The sequence below is a fragment of the Pantherophis guttatus genome, chromosome 5, assembly GCF_059756535.1.
Source record: "Pantherophis guttatus breed Tessera chromosome 5, ASM5975653v1, whole genome shotgun sequence".
Taxonomy (NCBI): Eukaryota; Metazoa; Chordata; class Lepidosauria; order Squamata; family Colubridae; genus Pantherophis; species Pantherophis guttatus.
This window is the reverse complement of record NC_142067.1, coordinates 5254783-5281289: the sequence shown is the minus strand read 5'-3', so window position 1 is coordinate 5281289 and position 26507 is coordinate 5254783. Positions and strand designations below refer to the sequence as shown.

The 26507-nt window shown below is 46.6% G+C and overlaps 1 protein-coding gene across 2 annotated transcripts in view; it reads left to right on the top strand.

Annotated features, from left to right (window-relative positions):
- GAB2 (GRB2 associated binding protein 2) overlaps nucleotides 1–26507 on the top strand; it is a 158225-nt gene that overhangs the window by 121993 nt on the left and 9725 nt on the right. For both annotated transcript variants that reach the window (XM_087895765.1, XM_060684776.2), the window contains exons 3-5: nucleotides 19954–20194; nucleotides 21943–22526; nucleotides 23735–23832. In XM_087895765.1, the coding sequence (XP_087751891.1) occupies nucleotides 19954–20194; nucleotides 21943–22526; nucleotides 23735–23832 (923 nt within the window). The remainder of the gene's footprint in view (nucleotides 1–19953; nucleotides 20195–21942; nucleotides 22527–23734; nucleotides 23833–26507) is intronic.

Sequence of the window (26507 nt, the reverse complement as noted above, 5' to 3'; positions counted from 1 at the left end):
ATTCCCACCCCACTCTGGGGCGTTTAAATATTTTCGGGGAGGGCTTATTTTTTGGGAGGGCTTATTTGGGGGGGCTTATTTTAGTGCATGCACTCAAAAGCCCGATTGGGCTTATTATCAGGGGAGGTCTTATTTTCGGGGAAACACTGTACCTATATGGGAACATCTTTTTTTTTAATTATTATCACATTTCTCTCTCCAGAAATTTGCAGATTTCCTGGTTCCTCACCCTTAAGTCCTAAGAAAGTGTGTCCTGCATAAACTTCCTCCCTCTTCTGACACCCCAGACTCCAAAATTCCACTTAGAGAAATTCAAAAGAAATTCTCAAGCACCCCGAGAATGCGGTCAAAAACCCAGAAACCTTTTTCGCAAGAAAAAGGGAAGGAAAATTTTGATAAGGCATTGCAGTCCTGCCTTAACTGATTTATGGAAATGATGTAGAGACAAACTGTGGCTGTTTTACACGCTGGCGTATTGCAGAGATCTTGACGCAAATTGTTCGTGACCAGATTGTGATCTAGACAAAGATAGGAGCTGGAGTTTGTGTTGAAAAACAATAACGGCACACGTTGTGCCAAAAGTGCTTCGTGCATTTGGACGGAGTGGCCTAGAACTGCTTCTTGTTACAGGAGCTCCTTGACTTACGACCACAGATGAGCATAATATTTCCTATTGCTAAGTAAGGCAGTTGCTGAGTGAGTTTTTCTCCATTTGTCGATCTTTCTGGCCACAGCTGTTAAGTGAATCATTGCAGTCGTTGATTTAATATAGGTAGTCCTCAACTTATCATCACAAGTGAGACAATTAAGTGTTGCTAAGTGAGAAAGAAAGAGTGGTGCTTTTGAACTTTGGGGTTGGAGAAAACTCTTGAGAATCTATATATATAAAAGCAAAATACCACTCATGCATCATCACGAAATCTCCAGAACCTTAAAGCCTACAAACTTGAAATTTGCCACAATATGTTCCTCTTGGCTTCTAGGTGCTCACTAAGAAAGGATTTTTCGAAATGACCATCAGATCATTAGTATTTCTTATATTATTATTAACATGCTCTGATGCTAAGGAATTCTACTCCCCCTCCCCACCTGAAAAGAAATCTGTTCCAAATGCAAAACACAAGCAGAGGAGAGGAGTTTGACTTTCAGTTTTATTTTCACAGCAGCAACCAAGGGATAGGATAGGGGAGACTTCTGTGGGACAAGCCTGAGGGAGAGAAGGGGATGGATAGGAAAGTCTTCTGGGGGGCAATGCTGAGGGAAAGAAGGAGGCAGGATAGAGGAGGCTTCTGTGGGGCAAGGCTGAGGGAGAGAAGGGGATAGGATAGGGGATGCTTCTGTAGGGCAAGGCTGAGGGAGAGAAGGGGATAATATAGGAGAGGCCTCTGTGGGGCAAGCCTGAGGGAGAGAAGAGGGATAGGAGAAGAGTGGCTTTTGTGGGGCAAACCTGAGGGAGAGAAGGGGAGGAGAGGCTTCTGTGGTGCAAGCCTGAGGGAGAGAAGGGGATAGGAGAGGATCAATGGGGCAAACCTGAGGGAGAGAAGGGGATAGGAGAGGATCAATGGGGCAAACCTGAGGGAGAGAAGGGGAGGAGAGGCTTCTGTGGGGCAAGCCTGAGGGAGAGAAGGGGATAGGAGAGGATCAATGGGGCCAGCCTGAGGGAGAGAAGGGGAGAGGAGAGGCCGATTGTAACTACTCATTAATTTTCAAGCTGTAAGTATCAATTTATCAAGCCCGATCACATAGTTTCCTAGCGGAGCATGGCTACTCAGCTAGTACCTGATAAACGAAGAAACAAACCAATAGATCATCAAACAAATCTAGCCAGGGTTTCTTACTCTTGTCACCAATGACCAGGTTCAATTTATCCTAGTTAGGGCGCATGATGCGAAAATCCAGTTTTTTGGAGAACACCCTAACGCGGAGAAAAGTGGAAGCAAAAAGGACAGCCAGCAGCAAAGTAAAGAGATTCGGTTTTAGTTGTGATGGGGTTGGGGACAAATCATCCTGGAGAAGGTCCAGCTGTGTAAGTCCCTAATAGGAGTTGACAGCCATTTGATGGCACTTCATTACTCATCAGTCTATCCATCAAAGCGAAGACCCAGGCTCCCTTGAGAAAATGACTTGATGACACATAATCAATTGATGTTGGTTCTCTAACTTTGTAGCTTCCAGATGGGAGGCTGTGATTTTTAGCGGCCAGTGTTTCTGGATAGTGCGGGCATCCTAAATAATCGATGATGATCATCAATCAATCAATGCAAAGAGCCAACTCCTAGAAGGAGAGCAAACCCTCCCTTGCTAGCACTGATGACATTACCTAGTTGGGTAATGAAATGCCTGTAAGAAAACCACCAAGATCAGAGAGCACTAAGGACCCCTCAGTCATCATGCTCCTCCTCCTCCTCCTCCTCCTCGCATTTATGACGTTACCTAGATGGGTGATAAAAGGCCTGCAAGAAAACAACTAAGCTCAGAGACCGCCAAGGACCACACAACTCTTATAATGGAGGAAACGGTGGAAGGAAAGAGTAAAAAAGGATGTCCAGCAGCCCAGTGGGGGTAGACTCAGTTACAATGGTGTTGGGGATACCTAAATTGTATCCCCAATACAATGGTATTGGAAGACCTAAAGCAGGGGTGAAATCCAGCAGGTTCTGACAGGTTCTGGAGAACCGGTAGCGGAAATTTTGAGCAGTTCCGAGAACCAGCAAATACAACTTCTGGCCGGCCCCAGAGCGGGGTGGGAATGGGGATTTTGCAGTATCCTTCCCCTGCCACACCCACCAAGCCACGCCCACAGAACCAGTAGTAAAAGAATTTGGATTTCACCACTGACCTAAAGGACCACATTGGGGGGAGATCCTACATTGAGGAGCTAAGGCTAGCAATGTGGTTGCTAAGCGTGATGTATAATTCATCTCTGTTCATAATCTCTCACCTTGCCTTACTGACTCCTACTGCACCCCTGCCTTATTCGATCTCCAACCTTCAATAAGTAAGGAAATAGATCAGCTGCTGCTCCTAAAGGGAAGCGATCCAGTTCCTTCGGGGCGGAGAATCAAGTTCCCACCGAAACGAAAAGTAGCATTGAGTTTCTGGTGGTATTCTGTTACAGCTTCGGCCATTAAGAGGATGCCATCATCTCTTAGGAACAAAAGTGGCTTAAACGAAGCTTAATGTTCTCTTTTCGTGAGAACTTTTTTCTTTCTTCTTCTTTTTTTTTTTTTGGCCTTTGTTCTTGAGAAGATCGTGTGATTTTTTAAAAAATTTATTTATTTTATTTATTTGTCAAATACGTATAAGATAACAGATATAAGTATAAACATAATTATGAATACAGGAAATGGATGCGAATAAATGGGGACAGGAGGACAGGGACGGAAGGCACGCTGGTGCGCTTATGCACGCCCCATTTACGGACCTCTTAGGAATGGGGTGAGGTCAACAGTAGACAGTCTAAGGGTTAAAGTTTTGGGGATTTGGGGATGAAACCACAGAGTCAGGTAGTGCATCCCAGGCATTGAGCACTCTGTTGCTGAAATCGTATTTTCTGCAATCGAGTTTGGAGCGGTTTACCTTGAGTTTGTATCTATTATTTGCTCGTGTATTGTTGTGGTTGCAGCTGAAGTAGTCACTGACAGGAAGGACATTGTGGCAGATAATTTTATGTACTACGCTTAGGTCAGACCGAAGTCGGTGTAGTTCTAAGTTGTCTAAGCCCAAAATTTCAAGCCTGGTGACATAAGGAATTCTGTTGTGAGCAGAGGAGTGGAGGACTCTTCTTGTGAAATATCTCTGGACTCGTTCAATTGTATTAATGTCAGATATGCAGTGAGGGTTCCAGGCAGACACAAGCTGTATTTGAGAATTGGTCTGGCAAAGGTTTTGTATGTCATAGTTTTCCGTACAATATTACTGGAGAAGAAGTGATGGAACCAGTGCAGTGGTGGGTTCCTCCCGATTTGGCCCGGTTCCTGCTACCCGGTAGCGGTGACAATATGACATCACCAAACCGGTTCTGCCCCCCCCATCCCTCTCACCCCCCGCGTTATTCTTACCTTTTATTTGGCCCCACCCCCAATCTATTGCTGCCTCCTGAGTCCCAGCTGATGGCTAGAGGGAAAAAACTGTTTAAACTCTTGACACGGGGCTTCAAAGGGCCACCCTACAGCTGATCAGTGTTAAAAGAAAACAAATGAGTAGACCGGTGCCTGCAAAAATAAATGGGTAGACCAGTGCCTGCAAAAATAAATGGGTAGACCAGTGCCTGCAAAAATACATGAATAGACCGGTGCCTGCAAAAATAAATGGGTAGACTGGTGCCTGCAAAAATACATGAGTACACCGATGCCTGCAAAAATAAATGGGTAGACCAGTGCCTGCAAAAATACATGAGTAGACCGATGCCTGCAAAAACAAATGAGTAGACCGGTGCCTGCAAAAACAAATGAGTAGACCGATGCCTGCAAAAATACATGAGTAGACCAGTGCCTGCAAAAATACATGAGTAGACCAGTGCCTGCAAAAATACATGAGTACACCGATGCCTGCAAAAATAAATGGGTAGACCAGTGCCTGCAAAAATACATGAGTAGACCAGTGCCTGCAAAAATAAATGGGTAGACCGGTGCCTGCAAAAATACATGAGTAGACCGGTGCCTGCAAAAATACATGAGTAGACCGGTGCCTGCAAAAACAAATGAGTAGATCGATGCCTGCAAAAATACATGAGTAGACCAGTGCCTGCAAAAATACATGAGTAGACCAGTGCCTGCAAAAATACATGAGTACACCGATGCCTGCAAAAATAAATGGGTAGACCAGTGCCTGCAAAAATACATGAGTAGACCAGTGCCTGCAAAAATACATGAGTACACCGATGCCTGCAAAAACAAATGAGTAGACCAGTGCCTGCAAAAATACATGAGTACACCGATGCCTGCAAAAATAAATGGGTAGACCAGTGCCTGCAAAAATACATGAGTAGACCGGTGCCTGCAAAAATAAATGGGTAGATCGGTACAGCTCTGCAAGCAGTTAAAAGCCTGGCAGACCAATACCTCTGCTAAATCCTAAATAATTGTCACATGACCATCAAGCCACGTCCACAAAAGAAGCCACACCCACAGAACCGGTAGTAAATAATTTTAGAACCCACCCCTGAACCAGTGGGAAATATTCAGAGGGCAGGAGGATGGCTTTTGAACAATGAAAGATACCTTCGAAGTTAGGTCAGCACCTGGTTAGCACTGCAAGCAAGCCTTTTTTGGGAACGGCCCTAAAATGGTCTCTTCCGGGAGAGCGGCTCAATTTCCTGACTTTTCCCTAGAGCTCTGAGATTTCCTGGTGGTCTCCCATCCAACTAATATGACGTTACCTAGCTGGGTAATAAAGAAAACAACTCTTTTCTTTTTGGAACCAGCCAAAGGGAGCTACTTGCCGGAAATTGCTAGGAGCACCGTACGCTACTAAAAACTTTCTTGTCTGTTTGTAACCTGCAGTTGGGTGAAATGGTGCATCAGACAGTAACAGTTTTTGCAACAGTTTTAGCTCAATTGGGCTAACTTAAAAGAATGCATGCATCCAAAATCTGGCATCTATCGCTCCCCTGGAATTGAAATTTGGCAAAGACGACAGGACAGGACAGGATAGCACAGAACTGGATGGGACAGAACAGAACAGAATAACAGAGTTAGAAGGGACCTTGGAGGTCTTCTAGTCCAACTCCCTGCTTAGGCAGGAAACCCTACGCCACTTCAGACAAATGGTTATCCAATCTCTTCTTAAAAACTTCCAGTGTTGGAGCATTCACAATTTCTGGAGACAAGTTGTTCCACTGATTAATTGTTCTCACTGTCAGGAAATTTCTCCTTAGTTTTAAATTGCTTTTTTCCTTGATTAGTTTCCATCCATTGCTTCTTGTCCTGCCTTCTAGTATTTTGGAGAATAGGTTGACCCAGTGGTGAAATCCAATTTTTTTTTACTACTGTGGGTTCTGTGGGTGTGGCTTGGTGGGCGTGGCGGGGGAAGGATATTGCAAAATCTCCATTCCCACCTCACTCTGGGGCCAGCCAGAGATGGTATTTGCCTGTTCTCCGAACTACTCAAAACGCCTGCTACCGGTTCTCCAGAACCTGTCAGAACCTGCTGGATTTCACCTCTGGATTGACCCCCTCCTCTTCTTAGTAGCAACCCCTGAGATATTGGAAGACTGCTATCATGTCTCCCCTAGTCCTTCTTTTCATTAAACTAGACATACCCAGTTCCTGCAACCGTTCTTCATAGGTTTTAGCCTCCAGTCCCCTCATCCTCTTTGTTGCTCTTCTCTGCACTTTTTCTAGAGTCTCAACATCTGGTGATGTCCTTGTGATGGGAAACTGTCCTACGGATGGTGGGTGGAAAAGGGAAGGTTGATTAATTGTTCTCACTGTCTGGAAATTTCTCCTTAGTTCTAAGTTGCTTCTCTCCTTGATTAGTTTCCACCCATTGCTTCTTCTCCTACCCTCAGGTGCTTTGGAGAATAGCTTGACTCCATCTTCTTTGGGGCAACCCCTGAGATATTGGGACACTGCTATCATGTCTCCCCTGGTCCTTCTCTTCACTAGACTATCCATGCCTAGCTCCTGCCACCGTTCTTCATAGGTTTTAGCCTCCAGTCCCCTAATCCTCTTTGTTGCTCTTCTCTGCACTCTTTCCAGAGTCTCCACATCTTTTTTTACAAAATGGCGTCCAAAACTGAATGCAGAATTCCAAATGTGTCCTTCCTAAGGCCTTATAATAGTTCCATGGTGCAAGGGAACATGCTGGCTGGGGAACTCTGGGATTTGAAGTCCATCCATCTTCAAGTTGCTGAAGTTACGACATACTGTAAGGTCCCAAAATACACTTGAGTCAGCAGAATGCCAAAGAGAGAGACTCAAGACGAGGCTTGCAAAAAAAAACCAACAGATTTTATTTATGGCCAAAAACAAAATACTGGGTGGAACTATATCCAGAACATACAGATGCAATGCATGCGAGAAAATAGCCACACCTTGGGGAAGGTATGGCGTCCTTTTATACCCTCAGAGACGTCAGCTTAGTACCTAATTCTGGCCTCCTAATTTAGGTTTGTGTATTCCTTGTTGCCTTGCAAGGGGGAATAGAAACTTCCCAATTAGTTTTATCTTAAGCATTTCTTTGTTTACTCAATTGGCCACTTAGCCCCCTGGTCTGGAAGACAGGAGTTTATCCAGATCAAACATAAATTAGGGCTGAGGTGTAAATTATCCCTTTGTTGATAGTACCATGCTCTTAGATAGCACAGAAAGAAGATTGATATGAGTTCAGGTCAAATGGCAGGGACATACGTTTGACAAATACCAGATACATTACAGAGGCCTAATAACAGAATATGTTTGTTACAGGAGATACAAATATAAAGGCATAATATATGTGATACAAATACAAAGACATATATGTATTACAGGAACCTAATGGTTACAGAATCTAGTATACCAGTATATCATATTCTAGTATTATTTATTATATCCTTATTATTGTTTCCCTTCAATATTATGCAGTTCCTTCTTAGTTACTGAGCATGTCGCGTACCTGCTGCTGAGTTGTGTCTTCCTTAAATTGGCCTCACCTTGCTCCTGTTTGTAACAATTGCCCCATCTAGTGACTGCTTTTTCCTTAAGATGACTAGGCATCTTAAGGAAGAAATATTTTTTCTTTTCTCTTGTTTTAATAACAGTTGGTTTGTTTTTTCCTTGGTGCGACAATCATAGAATTACAGGTAGTCCTCAACTTACAACAGTCCGTTTAGTGATCATTCAAAGTTACAATGGCGTTGGAAAAAGTGACTTATGACCGTTTTTCACACTTACGACCTTTGGTGTGATCAAAATTCAGACCCTTGACCACTGCTTCCTATTTATGACGGTTGCAGTGTCCTGGAGTCACGGGATCCCCTTCTGCGAACCTTCTGACAAGCTAAGTCAGTGGGGAAGCCAGATTTATTTAACAACGGTGGCCTCAACTTAACAACTGCGGTGATTCACTTAACAACTGCAAGAGGAAAGGTCGTAAAATGGGGCAAAATTCACTTAAAGAATGTCTCACTTAACAACAGAGATTTGGGGCTCAATTGGGGTTGTAAGCAGAGGACTTATCTGTATGATTTAGATTCTGGATGGATGCATATTTTTTTTCTCTAAGGATTAAAATAGAATAGAATAGAATAGAATAGAATAGAACAGAACAGAACAGAACAGAACAGAACAGAACAGAACAGAATAGAATAGAATAGAATAGAATAGAATAGAATAGAATAGAATAGAATAGAATAGAAAAAAGAGCCTGGTAACGCAGCAGACTAATAGCCTGTTATTATCATCCAGCTGTCTGCAATTACTGTAAGTTCGAATCTTACCAGGCTCAAGGTTGACTCAGCCTTCCATCCTTTCTAAGGTAGGTAAATTGAGGACCCAGTTTGTGGGGGCAATAAACTGACTTTGTATAAATATACAAAAGTATGAAGGCTATTGCTTAATGCATTGTAAGCCGCCCTGAGTCTCCGGAGAAGGGTGGCATATAAATCAAATTTTCTTAAAAAAAACAGAACAAAGTTTCCCAATCTTGGCAACTCTAAAACCTGTGAACTTCAACTCCCAAATTCTCACAGTTGAAATCCACAGGTCTTAGAGTGGCCAAGATTGGGAAACCTATGGTTAGAAGCAGTGGTTGGCTGCAACCAGTTTAAGAACCGGTTCTGTGAGCTCGCGCTTCATGTGTGTTTTGCGCTGGCGCGCACCTAACATGCTTGCGTGCAGCGTTCAAAATACAGCAATCTGCTTACCTTCTAAGGCAGCTCCGGTAAGTAGAACAGCGGAGGTGCGGAAATCAGCTGAGCCAGAAAGAAGGAAATATAGGATAGGATAGGGCAAGGGGTCAGTGGTTAAGACGCTGAGCTTGTCGATCGAAAGGTCGGCAGTTCGGCGGTTCGAATCCCTAGTGCCGCGTAACGGGGTGAGCTCCCGTTCCTTGTCCCAGCTTCTGCCAACCTAGCAGTTCGAAAACAGGTAAAAAATGCAAGTAGAAAAATAGGGACCACCTTTGGTGGGGAAGGTCACAGCGTTCCATGCGCCTTTGGCGTTGAGTCCTGCCGGCCACATGACCACGGAGACGTCTTCGGACAGCGCTGGCTCTTCAGCTTTGAAACGGAGATGAGCACCGCCCCCTAGAGTCGGGAACGACTAGCACATATGTGCGAGGGGAGCTTTTAACTTTAGGGCGGGGGCTGATCATCGGAACCTACCGATTCGCACGAACCGGTCTGAACCAACAGCAGCCTACCACTGATTACAAGCTGCAGCTGGTTCAGTGACGGGCGTCCCATGGACCACTGCTGTAGTTGCCCATGGGCTCCTGGTCGCAGTTCAAGTTCTGGTTACTGTTTATAAGGCCCTTTGTGGCATGGGGCCTGGTTCGGTGGTGGGTTTCAAAATTTTTTACTACCGGTTCTGTGGGTGTGGCTTGGTGGGCGTGGCTAGGTGGGCGTGGCAGGGGAAGGATACTGTAAAATCTCTATTCCCTCCCCACTCCAGGAGAAGGATACTGCAAAATCCCCATTTCCTCCCGATCAGCTGGGACTCGGGAGGCAGAGAATAGATGGGGGCGGGGCCTCTCAGAATTTTTACTACCGGTTCTCGGAACTACTCAAAATTTCCGCAACCGGTTCTCCAGAACTGGTCAGAACCTGCTGAAACCCACCTCTGGGCTGGTTATTTAAAAGTCTGTCTATTTTCCATAACTTTTTCTACCCTTTCAGTAAAAGGTCTGGTTTAATGAAAAGAAAGACTAGGGGTGACATGCTAGCAATCTTTCCAACATCTGAGGGGTTGCCAGAAAGAAGAAGGGGGTCAAATTATTCTCCAAAGCACCAGAAGACGAGAAGCAACGGATGGAAACTCATTGAGGAGAGACGCAACCTAGAAATAAGGAGAAATTTCCTACAGTGAGGACAATCAACCAGTAGGACATCTTGCCTGCAGAAATTTGTGGGTGCTCCAACATTAGAGGTTTTTAAGAAGAGATTGGACAACCATTCGGCTGAAATAGTATAGAGCAGTGATGGCAAAACTTTTTGCCGTCGCGTGCCAAAAATGGAAGGAGTGAAGGGGGTAGAGTTTAATGCACGCATGCCCATAGCCATAATGAAATGCCCACTGTGCCCCCCAACTTCCCGCACTGCCCCGACCGCTGCGCATGCACGCACGACCCCCTGCATCCCTTGCACATGCGTGCACGACCCCCACCCCACCCCACATTTTGGGCCTAGCAGGCCTCCCTGAAGCTTCTGGAGGCCGGAAATGGCCCATTTCCGGACTTCCGGTAGGCCTGTTTTTTGCCCTCCCCAGGCTCCAGAAGCTTTCATGGGGAGCCTGGGGAGGGTGAAAACAGCCTCCTCAGGCCCTCTGGAGGCCGGAAACAGCCCATTTCCAGACTTCCTGAAGGCCCATTTTTCACCCTCTCAGAGCCTCCGCGCGAGCCCTGTACTTACCTGGCATCCAAAACAGGCCGCGTGGAGACTCCTTGGACAGGAGGGGCGGCGTGGGCGGGGCCAGCCAAAAATCAGATGGCCAGCGTGCGCATGCACGGTGGGGGTAACCTACGGCAACAGCTCGTGTGCCCGCAGAGATGGCTCCATAGGTTCCATAGGTTCGCCATCAGGGTGTTGTGGCTCCATTACCGGAGCCTTTGTCATCGTCAGGAGAGGACTGAGTGAAGGGGAGGAGTTGGCAAGGCCTCCCTCTCTAGGACCCTCCTCTCTGGCAATGCCTTCGGTGTCCGCTGAAGGGCAAGAGATAGGGCCAGGGCCAAGCACGTCCATGTGAGTCTTGGCTGGATCCACGCCAGCGTCACAGAGATAAGCGCACGCAACAGAAGAAAAGGCGTGCCCGAGATTAGGCTGAGTCACTGGACCACACCCCACAGGATATAAAAGGGAGCGTGGTGGCCAGTCAAACCTTGTGACGAACAAAGCTGAAAGCTTCCATGCCATTCTGCATTGCCGGACTTTTGCTATAGACTTTGCTGGATTATCTCTGGACTTGATTTAATTCTGTAATTATTGAGCTGCTTTCCTTTGATGTACCAGAAGTGGGGAGAAGTTATCTCTCCTCTTTGTAAATAATAAACTCTTGGCAGGCAGTCACTAGGTTGTTGCCAAGTTCCGTTATCATAAGGAAAAGGATTTTGCCAGCTGGTTTGGTCTTTAACTCCTGAACGTCTGTTGGTGTGTGTGCGTGGGGTTGGGGACAGAACACACGGGTATAGTTTCCTGTCTGAGCAGGGGGTTGGACTAGAGGACCTCTAAGGACCCTTCCAACCCTGTTATCCTGTTAACATTGGGCAGAGCTGACATCCTCCAGATCGCTTTCATCGAACCGTTTTTTTAGCCCTTGGATAGCTGCAGCTCAGATACAGCAATGTAACTAAATATTGTGCAGAAGGCAGCGAAGAGGGAATTTCAGCCCTCGTTTCAATTATTGATCGATTCATTTCATCTATTATTGAAGTTATATCTCGTCTTTCCCTTCACGGTAACCCCCACCCCCACCTCCCTCAAGAATGGCTTTTGAAAAATGCGGAGTATGAAACGTAAACCTAAAAACAGTACAAATGAAAGTCGAACCAACATTTAAAATTAGCAACCAAGATTGTTTTGCTGATCTTTTTTAGATGCCCTCAACTGTGCAAGATACCTTCACTGCGTCAAATGAAATATATACACGACACAAGAGGGAGGGAATTAAAAACATTAAAAATTAAAAAAGGGGTTTTAGAATATCAGGTTTTCAACGTATCTCAGTGCCAAACATCAATGCAGGTAACAAGCAAGCTTCCTTTATTATGCTAAACTACGTTTTGCTAAATACGCTGCAGTTGCCCGGCTTCATATATAAATTACACTAAGCTACAAATCCTGGCTTAGAAAACACAGTAAAAATTATTTTGATATGATTTGTATAAGATATAAAGTAAAGAAGAATAAAGATACGTTTAGAATTGTTATGCAGATGTAAAAATGAGTGAAAGTGAATTTGAAACTAATTTTGGATAGATATAATGGATTTATATAGATGAAAATGTTAAATTTGAGGTAAAATTGGTTCTTTCTTAAGTTTTGAATTTCTTTTTTATCTTCTTTTTTTTTTCTTTTTTTGTTTATTTATGAAAGATGTAATGGAAATCGTGAATTGAGCTTGTGAAAGGAATGTAAGCGTGGTAACCATCTATGACCGGATCGAGATTTTTGCTCTTGAAAGTTATGTTTTTATGTTTAAATTTGAAAAAATAAATAAAAAATATTTACAATATTTACAAAATATTTACATTTACGGCCCAACAGGCAAACAAATCCCATCGTGGTTTAGAGGGATGTCTCAATGGTTTGCTCCACCACCATCAAGGTCACCTATATACATAGTCCTCAATGTACGACCATTTGTTTAACAACTGTTTGAAGTTACGACATTACTGAAAAATTCGTGACCTCAACAACCATATCGTCATCCTCTTTTAACAACCTCATAATCCCTTGCGGGATGGAGTCTGGGCAACTGAATGGAGCTGAGTGTTTCCTGGCCGGATGCCCTTCCTGTTGCCAATGTGGAGTTTTGTTCAGCAGGTACATTCTCAGTCTCTCCCAGAGACAGAAATATCTGCTCCTACCTAGGATTGAACTCACAACCTCCCGATTGTGAGGCAAGAGCTCCACCTCTAGGCCACCGCACCTCTCTGCAGCATCCCCATGGTCAAGTGATCAAAATTCGGGTGCTTGGCATCTGGCGTGTATTGATGATGGTTGCAATGTCCCGGGGTCACGCGATCCGCTTTTGCACCCTTCTAAACAAGCAAAGTCCATGTGGAAGCTGGGCTCGCTTAACGACTGTGTGATTCACTTAACAACCGCAAGGGGCAAAATGGTCATAAATTCAGGCTCGATTCAAACCACCTTGCTTAGAAACAGACATTCTGGTTTCAATCGTCATAAATTAACTACGTGTAAAGATGCCATTATTCTCTCTCTCTCTCTCTCTCCTTCCCTCCCTCCCTCTCTTCCCCTCCCTCCCCCTCTCTCTCCCAACTCCCTCCCTCTCTCTCTCCCTCCCTCTGTCTCTCCCTACTCCATCCATCCCTCCCTCTCTCTATCTGTCTCTCCCCCCTCCCTCTCTCTCCTCCTCCCTCCCTCTCCCTCCCTCCCTCTGTCTGCCTGTCTCTCTCTCTGTGTGTGTGTCTTTCTTTCTCTCTTCTCCCTCCCTCTCTCTCTCCCCACCATCCCTCCCTCTCTCTGTCTCTCTCCCCCTCCCTCCCTCTCTCTCTCCCTCCTTCTCCCTCCCTACCTCTGTCTGTCTGTCTCTCTCTCTGTGTGTCTTTCTCTCTCTCTCCATCTCTCTCTCCTCACTCCATCCATCCCTCTCTCTATCTGTCTCTCTCCCCCTCCTTCCCTCTCTCTCTCCCTCTTTCTCCCTCCCTCCCTCTGTCTGTCTGTCTCTCTCTGTGTGTCTTTCTCTCTCTCTCTCCCTCCCTCTCTCTCCCCACTCCATCCATCCCTCTCTCTCCCCCTCCCTCCCTCTCTCTCTACCTCCTTCTCCCTCCCTCTGTCTGTCTGTCTCTGTGTGTGTGTCTTTCTCTCTCTCCCCCTCCCTCTCTCTCTCTCTCCCCCGCCCTCCCTCTCTCTCCCTCCCTCCCTTTCTCTGTCTGTCTGTCTCTCTCTGTGTGTGTCTTTCTTTCTCTCTCTCTCCCTCCCTCTCTCTCTCCCCACTCCATCCCTCCCTCTCTCTATCTGTCTCTCTCCCCCTCCCTCCCTCTCTCTCTCCCTCCTTCTCCCTCCCTCTCTTTGTCTGTCTGTCTCTCTTTGTATGTGTCTTTCTCTCTCTCTCTCCCTCCCTCTCTCTCCCCACTCCATCCATCCCTCTCTCTATCTGTCTCTCTCTCCCCCCTCCCACTCTCTCCCTCCCTCCCTCCCTTTCTCTGTCTGTCTGTCACTCTCTTTGTGTGTCTTTCTTTCTCTCTCTCTCTCTCCCTCCCTCTCCCTCTCCCTATCTCTATCTCTGTCTCTCTCTCTCTGTCTCCGTTCACAACTTTTGCCATCCAAGGAAAATACTGACTGGCCCTTTTTGAGAATAACAACAGCTTGTGTTCCCCGCACTTCAGGAAGAAGTGTGCGAAATGCTAATCACAAATAATCCCTCCTCTTTATTTGCTCCATTTCAAGAATTACGATCTTAGTACGCTGTAAAATCGTTGCTTTTCCCTCTTTTCGAGCGATTTGGCCCATGATCTGGATGTTTTCTCATCCAGAGAGTTTGGGGTGTCAGTCTCTTGAACTGAATCAACCTCGCAAGTTGCTTTGAGATTTTCTTCTTTTTAAAAAAAAAAAAAAATGTTGCCTTATAGGCATTCAATGCCGTTGAATCGCAATCACACAATTGCAATCGGGAGGCTGGGAGTTCGATCCTAGGTAGAGGTAGTTATTTCTGTCTCTGGGCACAATGAGAATGTACCTACTGAACAAAACTCTGCTTTGGCAACAGGAAGGGCATCCGGCCAGTAAACACAGCTCCATTCATTTACCTGCAAGGGATTATGGAGTCATTAAAAGAAAAAAAGAAGGGACACGGTGGCTCAGTGGCTAAGACGCTGAGCTTGTCGATCGAAAGGTCGGCAGTTCAGCGGTTCGAATCCCTCGTGCCGCATAACGGGGTGAGCTCCCGTTCCTTGTCCCAGCTTCTGCCAACCTAGCAGTTCGAAAGCAGGTAAAAAATGCAAGTGGGAAAAATAGGGACCACCTTTGGTGGGAAGGTAACAGCGTTCCGTGCGCCTTTGGCGTTGAGTCATGCCGGCCACATGACCACGGGGACTTCTTCGGACCGCACTGGTTCTTCGGCTTTGAAACGGAGATGAGCACCGCCCCCTAGAGTCGGGAACGAGTAGCACATATGTGCGAGGGGAATCTTTACTTTTACCTTTAAAACAAGATAATAGGCATTCAGTGCCTTATCTTTCTGGATCCACTAGGAGAGCAAATAAATTTACCACCGCTAAACTATTTCCACTAATTCGCAGTAATCGAATTGTTATCCGTGGGAATTAATTGACACGAGCTTCAAATTTGTCCAATGCCAAAAGAAGGAGTAATATTTGATCAGGAAGGAAAATCAGTGTTGTCCCATCTAAATGTTAATCAGACTTCACCCTGCTTAGATTTTGTTTTAATTCAGTTCGCAAATTAGTTTCTTCTAGTTGGGTGAGTGGAGAAAAAAATAATAATCAGGATTTCAATCTGCTAAATAACTACAGGCAGTCCTCGACATACATCTGTTCGTTTTAGTGACCGAACCCTGAAAAAAATTGACCGATGACCATTTTTCACACTTATGACCGTTGCAGCACCCTCGCAGTCACGTGATCAAAATTCAGATGCTTGGAAACTGACTCATAGTTATGACGGCTGCAGCGTCCCAGGGTCACATGATCCCCTTTTGCGACCTTCCCAATGAGCAAAGTCAAAGGGGGACGCCAGATTCACTTAACAACCGTGTCGCTAGTTTGACAACTGCAGTGATTCACTTGACGGCGGCAGGAAAAAAAGATTGTAAAACTGGGCAAAATTAGCTTAACAGCCGTCTCTCCCAGCAATGGAAATGTTGGGAATTCAGTTGTGGTCGTAAGTTGAGAACTATCTATATTTTTTTCCCTATATTTAACCAGCCTCTAGGACCATGATGGCAAACCTATGGCACGCGTGCCACAGGTGGCTCTCGGTGCCATATCGGTGGGCAGGCAAGCTCAGCTCCCGCCACCTGATTTTTGGGCCTACCAGAAGTAGGAAAAAAGGCTGTTTCCAGCCTCCAAAGGCCTCGGAAGGGTGGGGAAGGCCCATTTTTTGCTTTCCCCAGGCTCCAGAGCCTTTCTAGGAGCCTGGGGAGGGCAAAAATGGCCTTCCCCACCCACACCCACACCCGGAGACCCTCCAGAGGCCGGAAAGTTGGCAAACGGGCCATTTCCGGCCTCCGGAGGGCCTCCATGGGGATGGGGAAGGCCATTTAATAATTTTAAACTACTTTAACTGATGTTGTCTTGTGTTTTTAATAGGCTGTACACCGCCCTGAGTCCTTCGGGAGAAGGGCAGTATAGAAATAAAATTATTTATTTATTTATTTATTTTTGCCCTCCCCAGGCTCCTAGAAAGGCTCTGGAGCCTGGGCAGAGCAAAAAAACAGGCCCACCGTGCCCTCGCGTGCCAAAAGCGGGGGGAACATGGGGGGGGTCATGCGCGCATGCGTAGGGGGGCGGGGTGCGTAGAATTATGGGTGTGGGCACGCACGCGGGTGGGCCCCCCCATACTCCCCCCGCTTTTGGCACACGATGGCAAGAAGGTTAACCATCACTGCTCTAGGATCGGAACACCCAAGAAACGTATTTTAAGATTTCCAAATCATTTTGTGTCTACATAAACATATTTGAAGTAATAAAAACAGGCCCGTAACCATCGCACAGGGGGATGGGGGGGTTAATAGCCGCTTTATCGGGGCAAAAAAATAACAAATCAGGAATGAAATGAGGCTATTTAAATTCTTACAGCATAACGCACTTGCTTGAAAGCAGAGATACGAAGGCTGCTGTGTGTTTTCCTTTACCGTGAGCTATGGAAACCGAATATTTTTTTTTTCCCTTCCTCCTTTTAATCTCCCGCTGACATCATAAAAGGTAAAAGTTGAATATTGATTGGAGGCGCATCTAGGCAGAAATTAGTCAGCAAGGGTTATTAATATCCCTTTCTCGGTTTTTTAGAAATTGGGGGAGGGAGGGAGTGGATTCCAGGAAGCACATTTGACATCAGCTTTTGCATCATGGCAGAATCCCAGATGTTGTTGAATTGTCGTGACCCTTAATGGAAGGAGGCCGCTTAGATAAAAACAGACAAACTTTTCCGCTCTTTGCAGGTTTTTCATATCTCTTGCTGACTAATGCTGCTTTAATTGGAGATGGGCACAGGAATTGGGTACGTCTAGTTTAATAAAGAAGAAGGACTAGGGGTGACACGATAGCAGTCTTCCGATATTTGAGGAGCTGCCCCAGAGAGGAGGGGGTCAAATTCAGGGATGAAATCCAGCAGCTTCTAACAGGTTCTGCAGAACTGGTAGCGGAAATTTTGAGTAGTTTTGAGAACCGGCAAATACCACCTCTGGCTGGCCCCAGAGTGGGGTGGGAATGGAGATTTTGCAATATCCTTCCCCCAGGAGGGGAGGGAATGGAGATTTTGCCATATCCTTCCCCTGGAATGGGGTGGGAATGGAGATTTTGCAGTATCCTTCCCCTGCCACACCCACCAAGCCACGCCCACAGAACCGGTAGGGAAAAAATTTTGGATTTCAACCTTGGTCAAATTATTCTCCGAAGCACAAGAAGACAAGACAAAAATGGATGGAAGCTAATCAAGGAGAGAAGCAACCTAAAAATAAGGAGAAACTTCCTAACAGTGAGGACAATTAACCAGTGGAACAGCTTGCCACCAGAAGTTGTGGGTGCTCCATCACCGGAGGTTGTTAAGAAGAGATTGGACAACGATTTGCCTGAAATGTTATATAGCATTGCACGGGTGGGTTCTACTTACTTTTACTACCGGTTCGCAACGGGAGCTGGCACACACGCTCGTGTGCTTCTGCGCTTGCGCAGAATCTTTTATACATGCGCAGATTGCCAAATATGACGTCAGCGCGAGTGGGCTGAGCTTCCTGCCGCTTTTACTACCGGTTTGCAAGAACCGGAGAGAACCGGGAGCAACCCACCACTGTAGCAGTGTTGGCGAACGTTTTCGGCACCAAGTGCCAAAACGGGAGTGCACACGAGTGCAGGGGGGAGCAGCAGAAACCGGAAGAGCAGTTCCCTGGCGCACATACATGTGCCGGAAAGTTGAGTTTCAGGTTTCCGGCGGGAGCCTGCGTGCCAGTCACCTAGTCTTCTGGTTTCCAGCACTCCTGTGTGCGCTAAGACCAGCTGGCCAACGGAACTCGGAAGAGCAACGGGTAACGGCTGGCGTGCCCGGAGAAATGGTGCAGCGTGCTACTTCCAACATACGTGTCATAGGTTCGCCATCACGGCTATATAGAGTCTCCTGCCTGAGCAGGGGATTGGACGGGAAGACCTCAAAATTTTGTATTGATTGATGTATTTATTTTGTCATGTTTATGAAGTGTATATTGGAGGTATGACCTTTTCAGAGCTGTAGGCAATAAAATTTCATTGTAAGGTATGCCGATTAGCGTATGTTTAAAGTGACAACGAAGTTTTCTTAACATGGGATTTGTTTTACAAATGGTTAGACCACAAAGGTGGAAATCAGAAAGGGGGAGAATATTATTATTTATAAGTAAATATTGTTACTATTACTGATATTATGTATAAGTAAATCAACCCAGACGATACACTGTATAATTAAGCACTTATATAAGTTAAAGAAAAATGTACAAATAAAACATTAAAAAAAAATAAAGTGACAATAAAGTCCTGGCCTGGACTAATGGGGTATTATATGGGTTTTTAACTTTTATCTGGTTTAATTAGGTATTTTAACTTTGTACTGTGGTTATTGTGGATTTTATTGTTGTGAACCGCCCTGAGTCCGTTGGAGATAGGGCAGCATATAAGTTAAATAAAATAAAATAAATAAGTAAAATAAATATTCTAAGTCTTAGGAAAGTATAGACTCAAATCAACTGCCGATTAGATTAGATTAGATTAGATTAGATTAGATTAGATTAGATTAGATTAGATTAGAATTCTTTATTGGCCAAGTGTGATTGGACACACAAGGAATTTGGTGCATACGCTCTCAGTGTACATAAAAAGAAAAGATACGTTCGTCAAGAATCATAAGGTACAACACTTAATGATTGTCATAGATAGATAGATAGATAGATAGATAGATAGATAGATAGATAGATAGATAGATAGATAGATAGATAGATGATAGAATTCTTTATTGGCCAAGTGTGATGGGACACACAAGGAATTTGTCTTTGGTGCATACGCTCTCAGTGTACATAAAAGAAAAGATACATTCGTCAAGAATCATAAGGTACAACACTTAGTGATAGTCATAGGGTACAAATAAGCAATCAAATCATACTAGGACACAATTAATATAAATCGTAAGGATCAGTGGTGGGTTTCAAAAATTTTTACTACCGGTTCTATGGGCGTGGCTTGGTGGGTGTGGCCTACTGGGCATGGCAGGGGAAGGATACTGTAAAATCCCCATTTCCTCCCAATCAGCTGGGACTCGGGAGGCAGAGAATAGATGGGGGTGGGTCCAGTCAGAATTTTTACTACCGGTTCTCCGAACTACTCAAAATTTCCGCTACCGGTTCTCCAGAACTGGTCAGAACCTGCTGAAACCCACCTCTGGTAAGGATACAGCAATACGTTACAGTCATGCAGTCATAAGTGGAAGGAGATGGGTGATAGGAACGATGAGAAGATTAATAGTAATAGTAATGCAGACTTAGTGAATGCTTTGACAGTGTTGAGGGAATTATTTGTTTAGCAGAGTGATGGCGTTCGGGAAAAAACTGTTCTTGTGTCTAGTTGTTCTGGTGTGCAGTGCTCTATAGCGTCGTTTTGAGGGTAGGAGTTGAAACAGTTCATGTCCAGGATGTGAGGGGTTTGTAAATATTTTCCCAGCCCTCTTTTTGACTCGTGCAGCATACAGGTCCTCAATGGAAGGCAGGTTGGTAGCCATGGTTTTTTCTGCAGTTCTAATTATCCGTTGAAACCTGTGTGTCTGTCTTGTTGGGTTGCAGAGCCAAACCAGACAATTAATAGAGGTGCAGATTAGTACTATTAACTACGATAACAACTTCTCTGTTTTGTTTTGTTTTTTCTCCTTCCGGACAGATTCCTTACGAAACGTCCCTCTTGTGAGTCACGGTCCTCGCTCATCGCCAGCCGAGTTCAGCGGCTCCAATCACCGGTTGTTGCGGGAACGGAAAACGTCGGCTCCTTCGCACTCCAGCCAGCCCACCCTCTTCACTTTTGAATCGCCTTCCAATCACATCCGGAGCACCCTTTCCACCAGCGCCCCTCAAGACTATCTCTTCCTACACCAGTGCATGAGCCAGAAATCGGAAAACACGAGGTAAACTCTTGGTGAATCAAAGAATTCTTGTTCAATCTGTAGCTGGGGTCCCCAGTCCACAGTCTCGTGCTGGGCTGCGGCCCATTCAGAACAGGGCCATCCAAGCAACAGGTTGAGCACATAAGCGCACGAAGCCAGTGGTGGGCTGCTACCAGTTCGGACCGGTTTGGGTGAACCGGTAGTTCCAACCGGCAGCTGGGCCCGCCCACCTATATCCGTGATGGAGAACCTATGGCAGTGATGGCTAACCTTTTTGCCATCGCGTGCCAAAAGTGGGGATCGCACGGGGAGGAGGGGGGGTCATGTGCTTGCATGCCCACATCTATAATTCAATGCGCCCCACCCCCGCACATGCGACCTGCCCGCATTCCTCCTGCTTTTGGCATGCGATGGCATGGTAGGCCCGTTTCTCACCCTAGAGGCTTTCTAGGAGCCTGGGGAGGGCAAAAACAGCCTTCCCCACCACCCTGCAGGCCAGAAATGGCCTGTTTCCTGACTTCCAGTGGGCCCAGAAGGCCCGAAAACCAGCTGGCCAGCGTGCACATGCACACTGGAGCTCAGCTAGGGCAATGCTTGTGTGCCCACCGATATGGCACGCGTGCCATAGGTTCGCCATCACGGACCTATGGCATTCGTGCCCAAAGTGTCACACGGAGCCATGTCGCCTGGCACACGCACTATCGCCCATTCCTCTTCCGGGTTCCTGGCACGCATGTGCATGCAACGACAGCTGGCTTTTGAGCATGCAGCAGTGCCGGAAACCAGAAGAGCTAGTCACTTTTTTTCAGCAGCGTTGTAACTTTGAATGGTGACTAAATGAACTGTTGCAAATCGAGGACGACCTGTACTTGAAAGCTTGCTGCATTTTCTCTCCTTTCATTAGTCCAGCTGTTGCTGCTTCAAACAATCTAAGACAGGGGTCTCCAGCCTTGGCAACTTTAAGACTTGTGGACTTCAACTCCCAGAGTTCCTCAGCCAGCTGGCTGAGGAACTCTGGGAGTTGAAGTCCACAAGGTAGCTTTGCTGGCTGAGGAACTCTGGGAGTTGAAGTCCACAAGTCTTAAAGTTGCCAAGGTTGGAGATCTAAGAGATCCTGATCTAAGAGTCTCACAGTGGATTTCCAATTTAAAAGCTGGGAGACAAAATAGGAAAAAGGAAGAAGGGTAAGAGCCAGTTTGGTCTTGTGGCTAAGGTGCTGGCCTAGGGATCAGGAGATGGTGAGTTCTAGTCCCGCCTTAGGCATGAAAGGCAGCTAGGTGACTTTTGGGACAATAAGAGTCTATTATTTTTAATTATCTACTATACATGGCTGAGGCAGGACTAGAACTCACCGTCTCCTGCTGATTGGCCTAAAGTCACCCATCCAGCTTTCATGCCTAAGGCAGAACTAGAACTCCTCATCTCCTGGTCATTGGCCCAAAGTTCCCTACTAAGTCTAAGGTGGGACTAGAACTCACTATCACCTGGTGATTAGTCCAAAGTCATCCATCCAGTTTTCATGACTAAGGCAGGGCTAGAACTCACTGCCTCCTGGTGATTGGCCTAAAGTCACCCAGCCGGCTTTCATGCCTAAGGCAGAACTAGAACTCCTCATCTCCTGGTCATTGGACTAAAGTCCCCCCACTAAGTCTGAGGCGGGACTTGAACTCATGATTTCCTGCTTTCTAGCCTGGCGCCTTAACCACTAGACCAAACGGGCTCTCGTGATCAATGAGGTAATTCTTCTTCCTCCTCTTCCTTCATTGCAGGAGCGCCAGCTTCTCGCAAGCCACCCGGTTCTTCATGAGGAGCGACCCGTCGGTTCAGAAACTGTCTCAGGAGAACGGGCATTGCGTCAACGGGTTGGGCGGGCAGCTCCACGGTTTCTACAGTTTGCCCAAACCCAACCGGCACAACTCGGAGCTCCGAGACAGCGCTTACGACTTGCCCAGAAGCTTCGGCTGCTACGCCCACACCAAATCCAGCCTCACCGGCTCCGAGACGTCGGATAGCGAGGAGGTCTACACTTTCAAGACCCCCAACAGCACCCTTTGCAAAGACTTTGGAGAACTCTCCACGGATTCCTACGACGTGCCGGGTACCCCTCTGTCCATTTACCAGATCCCGAGGACCTTCACGCTCGACAAAAACCACAATGCCTTGGCGGTGGCTTCGAGCGACGTGGTGGTGACGCCTCCCCCCAGACCTCCCAAGCCGGGGCAGGCTGAATCCCGCTGGGGCAGCCCCCAACAACGCCTGATGGACAGCGAAGGCCTCAGCATGAGTCCAACCGTCACCACCATTCCCCGAAGGAACACTCTGCCGGCAGTGGAGAACTGCAGGTTACACCGAGGTAGCTCCATCACGGGAGGTTTTACAAGAACCATTTGTCCAGATCGGTATAGGCAGTGGTGGGTTGCTACCGGTTCTTCCCAGTAGTGGCGGTGACAGACTCTGCTGTTCTGCCCCAACTACGGACCCCAAAGAACGCAGCACACACAAAGTCTGTACAAACCTCAGTTTACTAAATTGAATCAGTTTTTTTTTCCAAACGAAGGCCGTTAATTAACTTTCTTAACAGCCTACAAGAATCCAAAGAATAAGTAATCGTAATCTTACTATGGTTGGCAGAAAGCCCAGAAGCAATTTGCAGAGAACTAAGATCAAGACGCGAAGGAGAGTGAACGAAGTTATTTCCTGCAAATTGCCTCAGTCGTCGTCCTTCCTTAAATAGGCTAAGGGAGTGGCCAATTAGCCCCAAGCCTTACTCTCGAGGAGACCTCCTCCTGAGGAGCCACTCCTGCCTTTTGGCAGCTCTGCGTGCCCGTGCATCGAGAAGAGGCTCCTCCTCTTCTTCCTCTTCACTTAAAGGAGCTTCTGGAGGTTCTGAAGGCCCTGGTTGAATCCCTGCCTCTGGCACCACATCTTCTCCAGCCTCCTCATTGTCCGACTCGAGTGCCAGCTGCACAGGCTGCTGGCGCAGCACCACACCAGCCTCCTCGCTGTCGGAATCAGCTACTAGCTGCACAGGCCGCTGACGGGCCACAACATCTGCCTACATGTGCCAGATGCTTCTGTGCATGCACAGAAGCTTCTGTGCATGCACAGAAGCATCCGGAGCGCGAGTGCACACACACGGGCAAACCGGTAGCGATGGGTTTTGCAAGCTACTATTGGGTATAGGGTTCTCTGTTTGATCAGGGGGTTGGACTAGAAGGCCTCCCATCAAGCCATGCCCGCCAAGCCATGCCCACAAAACTGGTAGTAAAAAAAATTGAATTCCATCACTGCCCCCACCCAAGCAGAGCAGACCCTACACCATCTTCAACTGGCCGAGGTTGAGAAACGCAGATGAAACTGACCATTGCTGGTCTCCAATGTTGCATTAGAACAGGGGTCTCCAACCTTGGCCCCTTGAAGACTTGTGGACTTCAACTCCCAGAATTCCTCAGCCAGCTTTGCCACAAGTCTTAAAGTGGCCAAGGTTGGAGACCTATGCATTAGAGGACCATCTCAGTTGACTTGCTCTCCTCATCTTCATGTTCATGCTTTTGATTCCAGCTTCTTCCTGTGAAACCTATGAATATCCTCAGCCCAGCGTCAGTGGCACGGGGCCGTCGGCCGAGTCTGCAAATCTCGTTGGAGCCAGTTCGTATCTGGTGAGCTTTGTGGGCCTTCGAGAAACATCTCAAGTTGCTTGTTAAACCTCTGTGGAGATTTTCAAGTCATCTAGTTCATGGTTGTCCCAAAGTTGCAGGGGAAGAAAGAAAGAGAAGGAAGAAGATCAGGGGTGGGATTGAAAAAATTAGCAACCGGTTCTCTGCTGGATGGGCATGGCCGTGGGAGCGTGGCCTACTCGGCCTCCTACACTATGGGGGGGTGTTTTCGCCCTCCCCAGGCTCTGGAGGCTTTCCTTGAGCATCCAGGAGGGCAAAAACAGCCTCCGAGGAGGAAAGGAGGAGGGGCAGTGGAGGAGGAGAGGAAAGAAGAAGAAGGAGAGGGGGCAGGGGAAGAAAGAAGGAGAAGGATGAAGACCAGGGGTGGGCTTGAAAAATTTAGCAACCAGTTCTCTGCCTGGTAGCTGGGTGGGCGTGGCCATGGGGGCGTGGCATACTTGGCCTCCTGCACCATGGGGGTGGGGTGTTTTCACCCTCCCCAGGCTCTGAAGGCTTTCCTTGAGCCTCCAGCTGGGTAAAAATGGCCTCCCCCGGGCTCCAGAGGCCCTCCAGAGGCCCTCCGGAGGCCGGTTACGGGCCCATTTCCGCGACGCCCATTTTTCGCCTCTGGGCGAGCTCTGCACTTACCTCGCATCCAAAATGGGCCACGTGGAGACTCCTGGGAGAGACGGGGCAGGCAGGGCCAGCTAGTCCTTGCAACTACCGGTTTGGCGAACCAGATGTAAAATTAGCATCCGGTTTGCCCAAACCGGCTGAATCCCACCGCTGAAGAAGATTCGAGGAGGTGGAGGAAAGAAGGAGGAGGAGGAAGAAAGAAGGAGAAGGAACAAGGGAGGACAAGGAGGAAAGGAGGAGGGGCGGTGGAGGAGGAGGAGGAGGAAAGAAGAAGAAAGAGAGGGGGCAGGGGAAGAAAGAAGAGAAGGAGAAAGAAGAAAGGAGGAGGAAAGGAGAAGGAGGAGGAGGAGGGGGGTTTCAAGGGGAAACCTCCCAAGAAACTCCAGTTGCCATTTGAAAAAGCAACTTTGGGACAAGGAAGGAACTGAAGAAGCTTCTCAGATGAGAAGCGAAATGTCTTCAAATAAAACCAAAAAAAAGTCCAGTTGCCTTTATATATATATATAAAAAACCTTCGCTACGTAGGGAAAACCTGGCTAGAAGAAAAAACATATATATATATATATATATATATATATATATATATAAAATATATATATATATAAAATATATATATTAAAAAGCACTTTTGGGACAACCATGACCTGGATGACTGAGAATCTCCATAGACATTTTGCTCTATTTTTTTTTTTAATTTGATTTATTATTATTAACCCCTTTGTTCATTTACTTATTATTGGGGACCGTGTTTTCCTCAAAAGTTGTAATTCTAGTATTTCTGGGTTCTTTAATTCATTATTATTGGTCACAGTTCTTTTGAGATTAATTTAATTGATATAAATCAAATTTTAAAAAAAATTAACTTTTGTATTTGTTGAATTGTCCCACGGTGAGTTGTTCTGTTGTGAGTTGTTCTGTTGTGAGTTGTTCTGTTGTGAGTTGTTTTGTTGTGAGTTGTTCTGTTGTGAGTTGTTTTGTTGTGAGTTGTTCTGTTGTGAGTTGTTCTGTTGTGAGTTGTCCCATTTCACAGAGGGAGCTGCCAGCTGATAACAGCTGATGAAACATGAAGTCACCTACCGTTAAAGCAAATAAATAAACAATTATTGGCTGATTTATGTTAACAACCTTGCGGAATTCTCTTGTTCCTCTCTTTGCCCTTACAGAGCGTAACCGTGTTTTTCCTCAGTACTATTGTCTAGTTCAGGGGTCAGCAACCTGGGACTCTGGAGCCGCATGTGGCTCTTTCACCCCTCTGCTGCGGCTCCCTGTCACTCAAAATATGCGTCACAACCGCCAATGTGCGACACCCGCTGGCAGGCGATTTATTGCGCTTTTCAACCCCCGGTAGGCGAACCTTGGATAAATCCAAGAAAAGAAAAGTTTCGGAAGAAAACAGAACGTTTAATTCGACTACATATGCTAGTTTTGTGGCCGCTCAAGGAATAGTCAGGCACGGGAAGGGTTTTGTGGCTCCCGCTGTTTTCTTTTCTGTGGGAAACGGGTCCAAATGGCTCTTTGAGTGTTTAAGTTTGCAAACCCCTCGTCTAGAGCAGAGGTGTCAAACTCAAGGCCGGGGGGCCAGATCCGGCCTGCAGGGTGCTCAGATCTGGCCTACAGGTCCGCCCTGGAAACAGCAAAGAACCAGCCTGCGGTGCCTCTGCGGGCAGCCCTCACAAGCTCCATTTTCACTGGCAGAGGGTTGCAGGAGGCCGTCGCAGCCAAAAACGGAGCTTGGGAGCCTGTTTTTGCTGGCAGAGTCCTCGGGCCTCCACAGGCGCCCCAGACACGAGTGACGTCGAGTTGGCCGTGCCCACCTGGCCACGCCCACCCCGGCCCGCCAAGGTCAAACACAATCCTGATGCGGCACTCAATGCGGCACTCAATGCGGCACTCAATGAAATCGAGTTTGACACCCCTGGTCTAGAGTCTTAAGGACTAGAAACTTGTCTTATTTTATTTATTTATTTATTTATTTATTTATTTATTTATTTTATTTTATTTTATTTTATTTTATTTTATTTATTTTATTTATTTGATTTATA